The following is a 13,405-nucleotide window of genomic DNA, read 5'->3' on the forward strand; positions in this document are numbered from 1 at the left end:
TCACCTGCCCCTGGTTGCCCCATTGAAAGGCAGCTCCTTCCTAAATGGGCCCTTTTCTCTGTCTAGAGCCTTAATGGGCCCATGCAGATTTTTCACCTCCTCAGCTGTGACCCTTTATATGTGTGGTGCTTATTTTGAACATAAGCACCAGCAGTAGGTCTAAGATACAGGAAGGGGAAAGATGAGCCTGGTAGGGGGTTGCAGAAAAGGATGGATTGGAGGGGGATGGGCATGAGTCTGTTGGAAATTAACAAAACATGAGTTAACAAGGACTGAAGTGGGGTGGGAGTCTTTAGAATGGATACCAAGGGCCCAATGTGTGAGATCCTGTGAAGAAAGCATTGATAAAACCTGTTGTCCTAGTGGGTATGGGAATGACAGAGGGACAGTGAGAGGACTGTAAGGGGTATCCCTGAGACCCTGAGCTGGTGTTTCTCCATGTGGGTTCTGAAAACCACTTGCATCAAAATCAGCTGGGAGCTTAGGAGTACAAATTCCTGGGGCCCACTCCTGAGAGTCTGATTTTGTAGATGGAGTGATGCCCAGGTATCTACAGCATTAAAAGCTCCCCGGATGATTCCAATGCACAATAAAGTGGCTGTAAAGTCTGCACTGCTGAAGGGCTGGGAGCAATACCAGAGGAGTATTGCCCTCACGTCTAGCATCGTGCTTGGCAATTAGTCAGCTGTCCAGAAATGTTTGCTATGGTGAGTGAATAACTAAATCAATAGAGAGGATTCACAGATGACTGAAATCTCAATCTGAGTGGCCCAGAGCACGGAGGGTCCATCAACAGACGTGAAGGAGAAGGCAGGAGGAAGAGCAAGCTCGGGGTGAATACATGGAGTTAGACATGGTGACTTCCAAACACACACAAGTAACGTGCATGGGGTCCGGAAGTCAGGCAAGTTGGCACGCGGGTCACCTGCACACTAGTTCAGGCTACGGCTTACAGAACAGCAATTTGGGGGCCAGGCATGATGAAGAGGATCAGAGGGAAGATGAAGATCCAGTGGGGATATGAGAGAGAGAGGCAGAGCCCGGAGAACCAGCCATGCAGGGTCCAAAAATCAGAGAGGAGGGAGGACAAAGAACTGAGAGGTTGGTCTATGGAGTCAAAGACTCTGGGGGAGCTGAGGAGGGGCTGTGGCTTAGCGATGAGGAAAGCACCTGGTGGTCTCCAAGAGAGCAGTTTGGCAAGAGTGATAGGCACAGAGGCTGAGCACAGAGATAAAATAAGGAAGCAGATGAGGAGGAAAGCTGAGGCCATTAGTGGCAGCGTTCACCCTCTGGGGCTTTCTCAGGCGAAAGGAAGGAGATAGGATGCCAGCTATGATTAGCCGGCGGAGAAAGGCAGGGCCTTGGAACTCATCGTCCCTGTGGCTGCCCCTCGGATGCTGGTCTTCCGCAGGGAGCTTTTCTTTCGTCTGTTTCTCTCTGTGCACTTCCTGGGTACTCTCACCCATGGCCTCAACTTCCATCTCTCAGCCAAGGAGTCCCGTGCCAGGCTTTCCTCTGCCCTCTGCACACCTCCATCTGTGTGTCACCCAGGCAACACGACTCAACCTCGGGATGGACCTAAGTATTCCCTGCCTCTCTTGGTGGCACCGTCATCCACCCATCCGCCCAGAAGCCACCCCGGCCCTCCATCTCTCTTCCCCACATCCAGTGGTTGGTGGAGTCCTGTGGGGACTTGGCAACCCACTCTGCCCCTTCCTCTCCAGCTCCCTCCCTTCTTAGCTGGCAGTGACCTCAAGTAGGTCTCCTGGCCCCTCCCAAGCCTCCAAGCTGCTGCCAGAGTCCCATTCTGACAGGATTAACTGGTCAGAGTGCCCCAACCCAGTGACAAAAGAATAACACCCAGGGTCTTTTAGTGGCTTTGCTGTGGACTGTTTTTGTACCACACTGATTCACATGTGTCTCACACATGCTGGCCCGGGGGCGGGTCTCTTCATCTTTGCTGGTGCGGGTCCCTGTGCATGGCAGTTTCCTCCCTTTCCCTTCCCTCCATCTCTCTGTTCCAGACCCCTACCACCACCTCTGTCTGGTCGACGTCTGGCCCTCTTTCTATGTGTAACCCAGAAGTCCCATCTTCAAGAGGAAATATTTGTGCCTCCTTTCCTTGTGTCCTCACTGCCCTCTTCATGCAAAAGGCTTTTAGTAGTGGTCCATATCTCTATTCCACCAGACCGTGAACCCCTTTGGTGGGGAGGGGAGGGGAGGTGCCGGGGGGCGGGTGGGAGTTGACTCCAGCTATAGTTACCCCCCAGGAGGCCACCGTTGGGCTCAAAGCATGTTATGTTGACTGGAAACAAAATGAGTTTAATGGAAGTCCTGAAAGAACTGTGTTAAACATAGCTTCTCCTAGTCTCCCTAGCTGATGGCTCTTTCCCTTCTTTCTTCTCTGCCTTTTCTTTTATTCACTCTCTCCTTCTGTACCTTCATTAGTTTTTCCTCTTCCCTGGCTTCTTCCTAGCCCTTCTTCCTTCTGCAGGACATGCACCAGCTCCTGGGTACTCCTGCCCTCTTTTCCTCCCCTGTTATATCTCCCTCCCTTCGGCCACATCTTTGAGACCTTGTTTGTGCCTACGTTCTTCTGAAAGCATCAGCTTGTTACCTTCAGGCAAAGTCATTCGCTTTGGAGAATTTCGCCAGGAGGATGGTGATATTGACAAACGAGGTCACAGGAGGAGGAACACGCTGCCGGTTTTCAGATCTACAGTATCAACTGAATCTAACACCCAGATAAGGGCCTTGGGTAGAAACGTTGGTTAAAAGTTCTCCTAAAAATAAGAGAAGGTAATAACCATGTGAGCTCAGTATTTAAGTCCTTCCCTCAAGAGGAGGTGTTTGTTTTCCTTTTAAGATGCAAGGGACCCTGGCCCCCAAAATATCCCTGAACATCCATCTATAGCCCTGCTGGGGGAGAAGACGCGCTGTGGCCCGCGTGGTGGGACCACCGGGGCTGTGGGGACCGCGAGTGCCTTCTCCCCGTGCTGCACAGCAATCCCCTCCTCAGCCGCCACGAGACGGGAGGCAGGTTGTTGTCTGAAGGTTACATGGAAGAGGGCACCCACAGATGCCACTGCCCCTCAGTTAGGACCAAGTGTGGGCTGTGGGCGCTCCACCTGCCCTTGTCCACTTAGGGGCCCAGGAACCTCGTGAGAACGGGTGAGGGATCTGCAGGGCTTCACGGAGGGAGCAAACATAAATGGGCGAAGAATTAGCCAAATGGAATCAATGGGATTTTCCTCTCTGATGATTTTTAATAGCAGGAATTTGGATTAGGTGTCACTAGCCTAAAGCCCAAAGGAGACACGCATCGATTATTTTAAACCTCTATTTGCCTGACACAGGCACCAGCCCAAGCACGTCTCTGATATCGTTGTCCCTGAAACTGTCATCTGTTGTGGTTGGCTTTTGAGGAGAGAGATAAAGCAAACAGAAGGTTGTTGGTGAGCAGCCCCTCTATTCTGCTTAAAAATAAATTAAGGCTATCGGGTTCTGCTCAGTGCTAGAAGGAGGACATGGTGGGGTGGAGGCATGCAGAGGTTCTGTTTTTACATCGAGATGAAGAACTGGGCAGGGCTTTAAGGATGATCTAATCCGACCGTCTCATTCTGCAGCAGGGGGATGTGAGGCTCAGAGAAGCCAAGCGAGGCACCTAAGATCATAGAGTTGAAGGCAAAACCGGGAGCAGACCCCAGTTAGCCCAGTGACCTTCCTACAGATTCATGTGGCCTTCGGAATGGCTCGTAGTCAATGTCGCTCCTGGGTTAAGTAGGCGCTAAGGGCCAGTTCCCCCAGCAATAGTCACACCAAACCAGCCAGAACACTCAGGTTACCCAGGACCCAACTTTCTGCCAGGGAGGCACCGTAGCAGCATGCAGCCTGGCAGCCGGGCGGGGTGGGGTTGGCACCAGCAGGCGCATGTGTTGCTGAACCAGACTGTGTGGGCGGGGCAAACCCTGACAGGGGTGTCTGTTTCACGGGGGCTCCAAGAATTCATGACCATCCCTTCTACGGAGCAGGCTGGTGGCTCTAGGTCCTGGTGGAAAAAGGGCTCCCACCTCTCTGTGCCTGCAAAGAATAACTAACCGCTCCCTTCCCAACAAAGGCTCAAAGAGCCCCGCCTTTCTCAGGAAATCTGGTCCCCAATGTCGAACGCCCTTGCTGTGTTTGCCACTCCACGTGTAACTGAAGTGCCCTAAGGGAGTGCCAATGATTGTGTTCTATTTAATGTGCATACTCTTCGAGGCTGGAGTCCTGAGTGCGGCAGCGTTCCTCCTCATTGCTGAGTCAAGGCGCGGCGAGGAAAGTGCACCCATCACACAGAACGGTTCTGCGGGGCTGCATCAATGCCCGCACAGTAGCGTGTTAATGAGCGTTAAAACGGACAGCGCAAATACAGCGTTCTCAATTTTTTAAATTACAACTCTGTAACAAGTCATGCTGTTAAAACATACAAGAAATACCAGTTAAGCCTTCAAGTAGATAACACACAGCCTGTACAGACCACTGCTATCCCAAAGTGCGTAACAGATCATTTTCTTTGAAATGAGGCAAGAATTAGCAGGTAGTTCCATTATTTGAATACTAAGCCAAGTAGAAATAACAAATCCAAGGATTAAATACCAATTACTACCTTAGGAGCTACAAATCAGCCTGGCATTATAACATGCCCCTCCTCAGAAGCAAACCCAGGAGATGCGGGGGGTTGGCAGAAAACACCAAACTATAACCAGTGCTCATCTGTGCAGAAAAGAAGACACAGTGTCACTTCCCAGCCAGCGCTTTCAAAACACTCATCACATATATTTCCAGAAAAGCCTGGCCCGTGTATTTGTCCCAAAGACATTGAAAAGAACAACCTTCAAATGTTGGGGGTGAAGCTGCTCTCAAGCCCACAGCTGGAAATAGGTGATTTGAAGCTTTTACTGGGTCCCCCTAAAGGAGGTTTACAGGTCAGTCGGACAGCCTGGTGGCAAAAGATGTCAGCTCACAATTATGTTCTTAACTCCAGAAACAGAGCAGAAAATTCACCTGACCCCACCCCCCCTTCCCCGCACAGATTAGTTTCAGAGACCAGAAGAAACTGCTCCATAAGATGTTATCTAACAAGGTCAATCAAAGCCCAGCTGAGAGCACTTGTGAACTGCGTACCTTGGTCGTACTTTGTGGGAGAGGCGTGTTCTTTCTCCCTGGATCACAGTTCTATCTCCATCCTCTGTGGGAATTAACTCCAGTGTTCAAGCCAGCTGGCTTGTTCTCTCTCCCTCTTACCTGAAACCACTGCTTGGAGTCCTTAATGCTATTAGGACATTCTCATGCTCAGAAGTAACTGAAATTCCAGGATGGGCAAAATAATATTTTATACGAGTATATATATGTACAAAAGATATTAAAAAGACAGTCTCTAAAGTACTTTGGGATTCCCCCAATGAAAGGCACCAGATAAACGCAAGTCATCACCAAAATGAAAAGTCAGGTTTTCCAGCTTTCACATCTGCAAAAAGTAACCACTAGAGGTATCTCTGTTTTGGTGGTAAAACCTGCCTGTTTAAAAAGAATACTCATGAGAGTGACTAAATTATTCAGCCTCCTTCCTTGTTTCCACTTTTCACAAGCTTTATGGTCAGTGACCGTGGATACCACACTCAGTGACCCAATACCATCAGCCTTGGCAAACTGAACAGTCCTCACGAGTTTGTACCGTCACCTGCCTCAGTGCAGCTGGAGATTATTTCGTAAATTCTCTGCCTTCCAGTGCTGGAAACATCAGCCAAAGCCAAGTGCTACATGTGCAAACTCTGAGAAATAACCCTGCCCTTCTGACTTGGTGGTTGATTGCCGCTAAGTCATCTCACCTTTCCTGATGCTTCTGAGAAACAAATGTAGACGGTAGACCAGGTAGCACTAGGACGTGGTTGCCTCCCTGCCCACCACGAGGCTCCAGTCTGATGGAAAGATTTGAACTGGGGACCTAAAGGCGTAAGTGACTAGTGCAAATGGCCCGCTCTGTAGTAGCCATGGCAACTACAAGTACACAAAGCCTCTGACAAGATCCTCACCACATCCCCAAGAAGTATGTACTACCTTCAACCAACTAAGACACAAAGTGGACCTTTTTAAGGAAGATCCAAGACATAGATAAAAAGCCTGCCTAACTCCGCATGTAGACCCCTGGATTCTGCAGCTTTTCCAAAGGCTGAACAACAATGGAAGCCTACTGGAAAACCATCAATATAACAGAGAACTATCTTACAAAGGGGTCCAGGTTAACCCTTCAAAACGCTATGTGCTGGTTAACTGAAGAAGAAGAGGGAGGGCATTCTGGAGAAGGAAAGAGTTCTCAACCTTAACACAAGTTTAGAAGTTTAAAGGTCTTTTAAATAGCATCAAGCTTTTCAAGAAGTTTACAATTATTTATGACATTTTATTAAGTAACAATGCTTTTTTGTTTTACAACTCCTTCCTTTCTCCTGGCCTCCACCAACCCTCCCCCAAGAAAAGGCAGCTGAAATGGAAATAAGAACTATAGTATTTCCATCCTGGATAAGCCACGTGTCTATATTTTGAGTACACACTTCCATACCACCAGGTTTCCATGTCATACCAGGAACTCTGAGGCAATTAGAGCATCATATGTAACATACCGTATCATAGAAGCAAAATTATCTAAGTAAATTCTGCTTGGAAATAAAAGGGCTCTCATTTTATAAGCTTTCAGAGCAGGCAACAAAATTTTCTAAGCTACTGCCCTTGCTAGCAACCCAACAATGTTTGCCTCAGAAAGACAATACAACAGTAAACTTTTTAGTTGATAAAGACAATACAATCTTATTTCTAAACATCTTTAAAAAGAAACATTTCAAAAAACATGCTAGTATCTAAGACACAGCAAAGTTTATTCAAATGACCTAGACCAGGAACCTCAGCAAGAAATAAATGTCTCTACGACCACCCTAGGAAAGACGGAGGGCTGACTTTGAAAGGTCTTCAAGCATCCTGTGATTTGGCCTACGTTTAGCTGAAGCCCCTGTCCCTAATGCATCTGTTCTTGGTGAAAATTTCAATCTTCACTACATGATTAACAAAATAACATTCTCTAGAGAGCAACATTTAAGAGATGAACATCAGTGTACATCATTCTAAAAGTGAGCAGGGTACCCATGCAAGCCACAGGGCTACAGAGTTACAAAAACAACTCACAGACTTGCATCAGTCATGTGTACTTAACTTCACATTCCCTTTGTTTTGGTATTAAAACTAAATGAAAGCAATGGATAAAGAATTGAGATTTTGTTTCTACATGACTGTCAGCAAAACCTCATCATATCCTCGCTGACCCCATAGATGTGTTTCCACTGGACATATTTGTGGGGGCTTTTTGTACAGAACTCACATGACAACCTCAGAAACAGGAGTACAAACAACTGAGACAGTACTGGGCCACAAGCACTAGAATAGAGAACACAATGAACAGAGAAATTAGCATTCTAGGTGGTACTCATCCGGCAGAAAGGTGAACATTTTATGCCCACGATGCAAGGACCAGTGAGTGTCATTTCACTGAAAGGTGCAAAGGCATGGTGTCAGACACACCACCCTCTAAAAATGATCCTAAATACTGTAAAAGCAACCTGGGGTGCATATCCCATGCATCTCTCCCCTTTGGGGCTGGGCATACTCCTTACACCATAACCCTAATGTGCCTGGACTGTGCCAGAGGCACAAGAAACAGCTCAGCAATGTGGGTTTGAGGATGTCAAGCCCTCGCAGCTAATGCAGGGAATCATTTAAACTTAGTTCGCTTGGCGAGCTCCTGCTCATGTTCGTCAGGCTCGCCATGAGGGATTTAACTTTATGGGCATAGTAGTCCCTTAAATTGACGGAAGGGACCTCCTTCATTCCATCCCCAAAGTCACAGCTGCGCATGGCACTCTCGAGTTGCTTTTGGCGCCGATAAAAGTGGGAGAACTTATTGAAGATCAAGGTGATGGGCAGTACCACCACTAGGATACCAGCCAAGATGCAGGCAGAGGCGGTCAGCTTCCCTGCCGTGGTCCCTGGGACCACATCCCCATACCCTACAGTGGTCATACTGACGGTGGCCCACCACCAGCAAGCGGGGATGGTGGCCAGGCCCTCATTCTCCTCCTTTTCGATAGTGTAGGCCACTACGGAGAAGATGGAAATCCCCACAGAGAGGTAGAGCAAAAGCAGCCCTACTTCTTTGTAGCTGTATTTAAGTGTGGCCCCCAGGGAGCGGAGGCCAGTGGAGTGTCTGGCCAGCTTTAAGATGCGGAAAATCCGCATCAGCCTGAGGACCTGGGCCACCCTGCCCAGGTTGGCCAAGGTAGGTGTGCTCTCCACAACCAGGTTTACCACCAGAGTGATGTAAAAGGGGACGATGGATATGAGGTCGATAAGGTTTAGGGCATTCTTGAAAAATTTGAGGAAGTCAGGGGCCACAGCAAACCTGGCCATCAACTCAAATGTGAACCAGGCGATGCCAAAGTGCTCCACGATTTCGAACCTGGGGTCCTCGCCAGGGCTGCCCTGGCTGTCAGGGATTTGGAAGTCCGGCAGGCTGTTGAGACACATGGTGATGATGGACCCCATCACCACGAGGATGGACAGGACGCTGAAGACCCTGCTCAGGACCGAGTATCCGGGGTTGTCCAGCGCCAGCCACAGCTGTCTGCGGAAGTTGCCCAGGGGCTGCCCATCGAACTTGGATGCATCGTTGTAGAAGGCCAGGATCTCATCGAAGGAGGACGTGGTGCTCTCCTGGTCGCTCTGCTCGTCCCACTTCTCCTGTTCGGGCTCCACTTTGCGGCCGTGGTAGCTGTAGCTGCAGCAGGAGTCGATGAAGAACTCGTTGATGCCCCAGTACTCGATCTCCTGGCTGAAGGAGAAGACGCACAGCTCCGCCATGACATGAAGCTTGCCGGTGTGGTAGAAATGTAGCACGTAGGGGAAGAGCTCGGGGTTGCGGTCAAAGTAGAACTCACGCTGGACATCGTCATAGTCGTCGCAGAGCTCCAGAATGGCCTCGCGCGAGTGGCAGAGCAGCAGGCGGCCCAGGCGCGTCTCGGGGAAGCGCAGCAGCGTGTGCGAGCGCAGCCGCTTCTTGAAGCCGCCTACGTTGATGCGGATCTCTCCATCCTCGACGTTGGCCTCCGACAGGTCCCACAGGCTCTGGCCAGTCATATTGGAGACGCCCAGCCGCCCGCGCCGCGCGGGGGCGCTACACCTGGAAGCCGAAGGAATCGTGTCGGGTGAGCGCCGGGCGCTCAGGGCTCGGGCACCTCTTTCTATTTCCCCATCCGCCCCTGGCGAACCCAGTCCTCTCCAGCGGGTCTCTGGGTGCTGAAGGACACTGGGATGGGGGGCCGGTTCTATGGGGTCTGGCCCCCTCCCAAGGAAAGGCTTGGCGTGGGGGTATGTTTCCACTAGCATGGCCGCGTTTCCACGCCCACCCTGGGGGTTCTGTCGGTCCCTTTACGCTGGCGGAGGTCGCGCCCCAGCGGCTCTGAGAGCCCAGGGAGCTGCGAGCTGACCTTGCCCGTGGGCGGGTCGAGGAGACGCCCCCGCCCGCTCGCCGCAGACAGGCGGGACCAGAGCTGGGATGCGCACCGGCCGGGCTGGGCCGAGATGGGGGGCGCGTAGCCTCGGGAGGGGGCGGGGAAATTCACCTCTCGAGTCATGAACCCCGGGTGGGGTAAGGGGGCCGGCCTGGCGTCCCCTGCGTCCAGCCCCCGCGACTGGAGCCCCCTCGCCCCCCGCCCCGGGCTTCCCCGCCCGCCTGGCGCCGTGCCCTGGAGCCGCGTGCGCCGCGCGCGCCGCGCCTTACCCAGCGGAGCTATCCGGGCCCGCCCTGCGCGTTCTGGAAGCGCTTACCTGCGAGCACTGGGGCCCGCGGCCGAGGCCGGCGGGAAACTTCCCCGACCTGCCAGCGAGCATCGCTGTGGCCGCAGCTGCCGGCTGGCTGTGCGTGTGCGCGCGGGTGCGAGTGTGTGTGCGCCTGGGTGTGCGCCCGGCGGGAGGGCGGGCGGGGTCCGCCGAGCGTCTCCTGTCTCCGGCCGGGGATGCCGCCGCCGTTCGCAGTTGCAGGAGGCTCACAGGTGACTGCGTGGCCCCGATGCTCGCAGAGCCCTCCTCTCTCGATCCGCGCGCCCCTCAGCACCGAAGAGAGATAACAACGCGCGCCACAGCGGGGGCCGGAGTGCGAGCTGAGCCGGGGCGCCTCGGCGCGGGCCCTGCTCTGGGGCACGGCGCGGTGGTGCTGAACGGACAGCTCCGCGCTTCCCAGGTCCCTGCGAGGCCGCCGCCCGGACTCCGGAGTTGCTGCCGCCTCGGCTTCTCTGCTCTCCTCCCGCGCGTCGCGGCGACCCCTTCGGGCCCCCGGCTCGACGCAGAGCCAACACCTTTCCCAACCCCTCGCCTATCCCCTGGTGACAGCTGTTATTGCCACCCTTTCTCCTCCCAGGGCGCAGGCAGGGGACTGCCTGCGGTGACCTTTCCCCACTTGGGTCTCGGGCGGAGCCGAGCTGGGGAATGAGGGATGGCTTGCGTCCGGGGGAAGAGCAGGACAGGAGGAACTCCAGGTTTCCCCTTTTAGGCACCTGCTGAAAAGTTTCCTGAAGCTTCGGGGGAAAGAGGGTGGTGGGGAAAGGCATCTGGAGGGGAGAAGACGGAGCCGGGAGACCCGAGGTCGAGCTCAGCTTAGCTTGCTGGGGGCGGGAGCGCAAGCCCCACCGGCGTGGGAAGGAGTCACGGAGTTCTGTTTGGAAGCTCTGTGTGGGCACTGTGCGTGTACAGGCCGGTGTGGTGTGCCAGAGTTGGAGGATTGTAGGGAGGTGTGTGTGTGTGTGTGTGTGTGTGTGTGGTCTGAGGAAAATAAGACTTTTCCGTGTCTGTGCAGCGCTGATACAAATCGGACCTCTGAGCGGTGGGGGGATGTGTACAGCGTGTCAGAACAGGGGAAGCTAGGGCATGTCAGCGTGGTGTGTGCGCACAGTGGCAGACTGCGAGCTGTGTCTACAGTGTGCGGTACACAGCGTAGTATTCAGTGGGACTGTGGCAGATCTGTGTGCGTAATGAAATGAGAACTTTGTGTATGCGGACACAGTGGGGACTTGGGGTGTGGGTCCAGCGTAGATATGCTCAGTACCAGTGTCCCCATTCCCCAGGAGACTTGTGGCCCAGATCCGAGCTCTTGGTCTCCAAGGATTGTTCCTTAAAGCACTGCCAGCTGGGCTGGAACTGAGAAATGGACCCACAGTCCCTGGGAAGCCCCCTCCCCTTGGTCTCAGCTCTTTCGCATGGTCCCCGTTTGCCAAGACCGGAGCAGGACGTAAGCTTAGCAGGGAGCTCACGGGGTACAGGTCTTGGACAGAAGCCCCGGGACAGCCCTTGTGGCTCTGGACTCCCAGGGCAGCCACCTCAGCCACAGTGGGCAGCATGTCTTTTATTTATGATGTCCTGGCAATGTCATCCCAGCTAGATGGGCGCTCTGCAGAGCTTGCATGCTTTGGGGCTCCTCAGAGGGCCTGGCGAGGACCCTTGAGCTCGCTTCATGCGGAGTGTCCTGGAACCAAGCCTGGCTTCACACAGAGGAGACCTGTGCCAGCCACCTGCCTCTGGGTGGGGGGGCGGGGCGGGCGGTGCGCCGGTGTGCTGCCTGTGGAGGGGGGTCCACACCCATATTCCTGCAGCCCCCTGCAAGTGCGGGAAGTCCAGGGAGGCAGGCCACGTGGGAGGGAGAATAAGGTGGAGACGGCCACATGAGCTTCCTTTCTCTTTCGTCTGATGCTTTTAGAGAGGGAGGGGGGTGTGTGTGAGAGAGGAGAAGAGAGAGACACAGAGAGACAAAGACAGACAGAGACAGGCACACACACAGAGACAGAGGAAGAGGGAGACTCTGGTATTTGCTGTCCTCGTCTCCATCTCTGTTTCTTTCGAGGTCTGTGTTTGGAGCACGCGGCCCTCACCCCTGTCTAGGTCCGCTGGATCTATCACTGGAAGTCTGGGGCCCTCTCTACCCTCCCTGGGGCCCTCTCTACCCTTTGCCCCCATCCTCTCACTGTGCTCTGCCCGGCTCCTGGCCACCCCGAAGCTCACAGCCCCGCTTCTGCTTCGCCGCCACACGTCTACGTGGCTTCTGCTGTGTGGCCACCGTTCCCAGCCACTCCGGTCGCCTTGGCCTCGCTCCTGACTCTTCTCCTAGTTGAGCTTAATGCATAAATCACCTTTTCCTGCCACGTTTGGAGGGTCCCTTTCCCCCAGAAACACTTGGGTTTGATAACTATGGGGTTTTCCTCCCTCCCCTGCTCTATCTATCTGCCCGCCTCCTTCTGTTCCTGTCTGTTTTGTTCTCGCTTGTTCCTTCTTCCTTTGTGGTTGTGGGAGATTTCGCCCCTGGAGGGAGCGGCCCCCCCCCGCCACGCCCGCCTTCCGTTTCTCTTTGTTTCTTCCACACCCACGGCCACCCACCCGCCACAGACACCAGGGCTCTGCCGGGCCCCTGGAGCGCTCACTGTCTAGAGGCGCCGCTCCATGCGCCTCTCAGCTCTGCCCCTGCTCTGGCCAGCCCCCCTCTCCCCCCTCCTTACCATTCCCCCTCCTTCCCTCCCTCTCTTTCTCTCCCTGGTCCCCTTCGGCAGCTGACTGAGACATGCCCCAGCCACTCAGGGGCCCCGTGTCCGTGTCCGTACCTGCCCACTGTCAGCTTTTCCCGGGGTCAAGGACAAGGCCCCACACCCACCTTTCCTTGAACGACAATGTGCACTTGGAGCCACAAGCAGAAGCCTGGGTCTGGGGCACATCAGTTATTTCTTAGAAAGGCTGAGGCAGGAGCACTGGGGTCTGACAGATGCCTTTGCAGAGGGTTAAGTGTATGTGACAGGCAGAGCCACTGGTCTATTTCCCAGTCACTGCGCTGAAGAGAAATGGAGCCGTCTCCCTCCTTCTGTGCCTGCGAAGCTGGCTGTGTTTATGGTTTATTTAGAAGCCTGAGCCCTGATCTTAAAATACAGCTGCCTGCTCCAGGCACAGTCAAGGCCTGCCCCTGGGCTGGCCTGCCAGGGAGATCCTGATGGGGTGGAGGGGTGGAGGGAAGGCACCCCGGGGAAGGGGACAAACGGGCCCCAGGCAGCAGCCCAGATCCCTGCACGTTGGCGATTATTATCTCTGCCTCTGCCAGCACTGATCTCTCGGTTGAGCCCACACATCTCAGAGTCGGCTTTTTTCTCTGACAGGCGAGGGGGCTGCACTGACGGCTTGGCTGAGGGAGCTGGGCTGCCTGACCTACATTCCCCCCGCGGAGGAGCACAGGGGCGCCCCCGCCACCCCCGCCGGAATGGACTGATCATGGGCATCCATCCGGCTTCCCACCAGC

The 13,405-nt window shown here is 53.9% G+C and overlaps 1 protein-coding gene across 1 annotated transcript; it reads right to left on the minus strand.

The window, feature by feature from the left end:
• Positions 1-2,272: 2,272 nt before the first annotated feature.
• KCNS2 (potassium voltage-gated channel modifier subfamily S member 2) lies at positions 2,273-9,952 on the minus strand. Its single transcript, XM_082363859.1, has 2 exons — positions 9,907-9,952; positions 2,273-9,259 (listed from the first exon to the last, which is right to left on the minus strand). The coding sequence occupies exon 2, from the start codon at positions 9,214-9,216 to the stop codon at positions 7,783-7,785; it is 1,434 nt and encodes a 477-aa protein (XP_082219985.1). The 5' UTR covers positions 9,217-9,259; positions 9,907-9,952; the 3' UTR covers positions 2,273-7,782.
• Positions 9,953-13,405: the final 3,453 nt, after the last annotated feature.

This window comes from Balaenoptera borealis (assembly GCF_965194805.1).
Source record: "Balaenoptera borealis genome assembly, chromosome: 17".
Classification (NCBI taxonomy): domain Eukaryota; kingdom Metazoa; phylum Chordata; class Mammalia; order Artiodactyla; family Balaenopteridae; genus Balaenoptera; species Balaenoptera borealis.

What these genes read in the sequence shown, in the direction of transcription:
- KCNS2 (XM_082363859.1), bottom strand. Translation starts at nt 9,216, where the DNA reads ATGACTGGCCAGAGCCTGTGGGACCTGTCGGAGGCCAACGTCGAGGAT.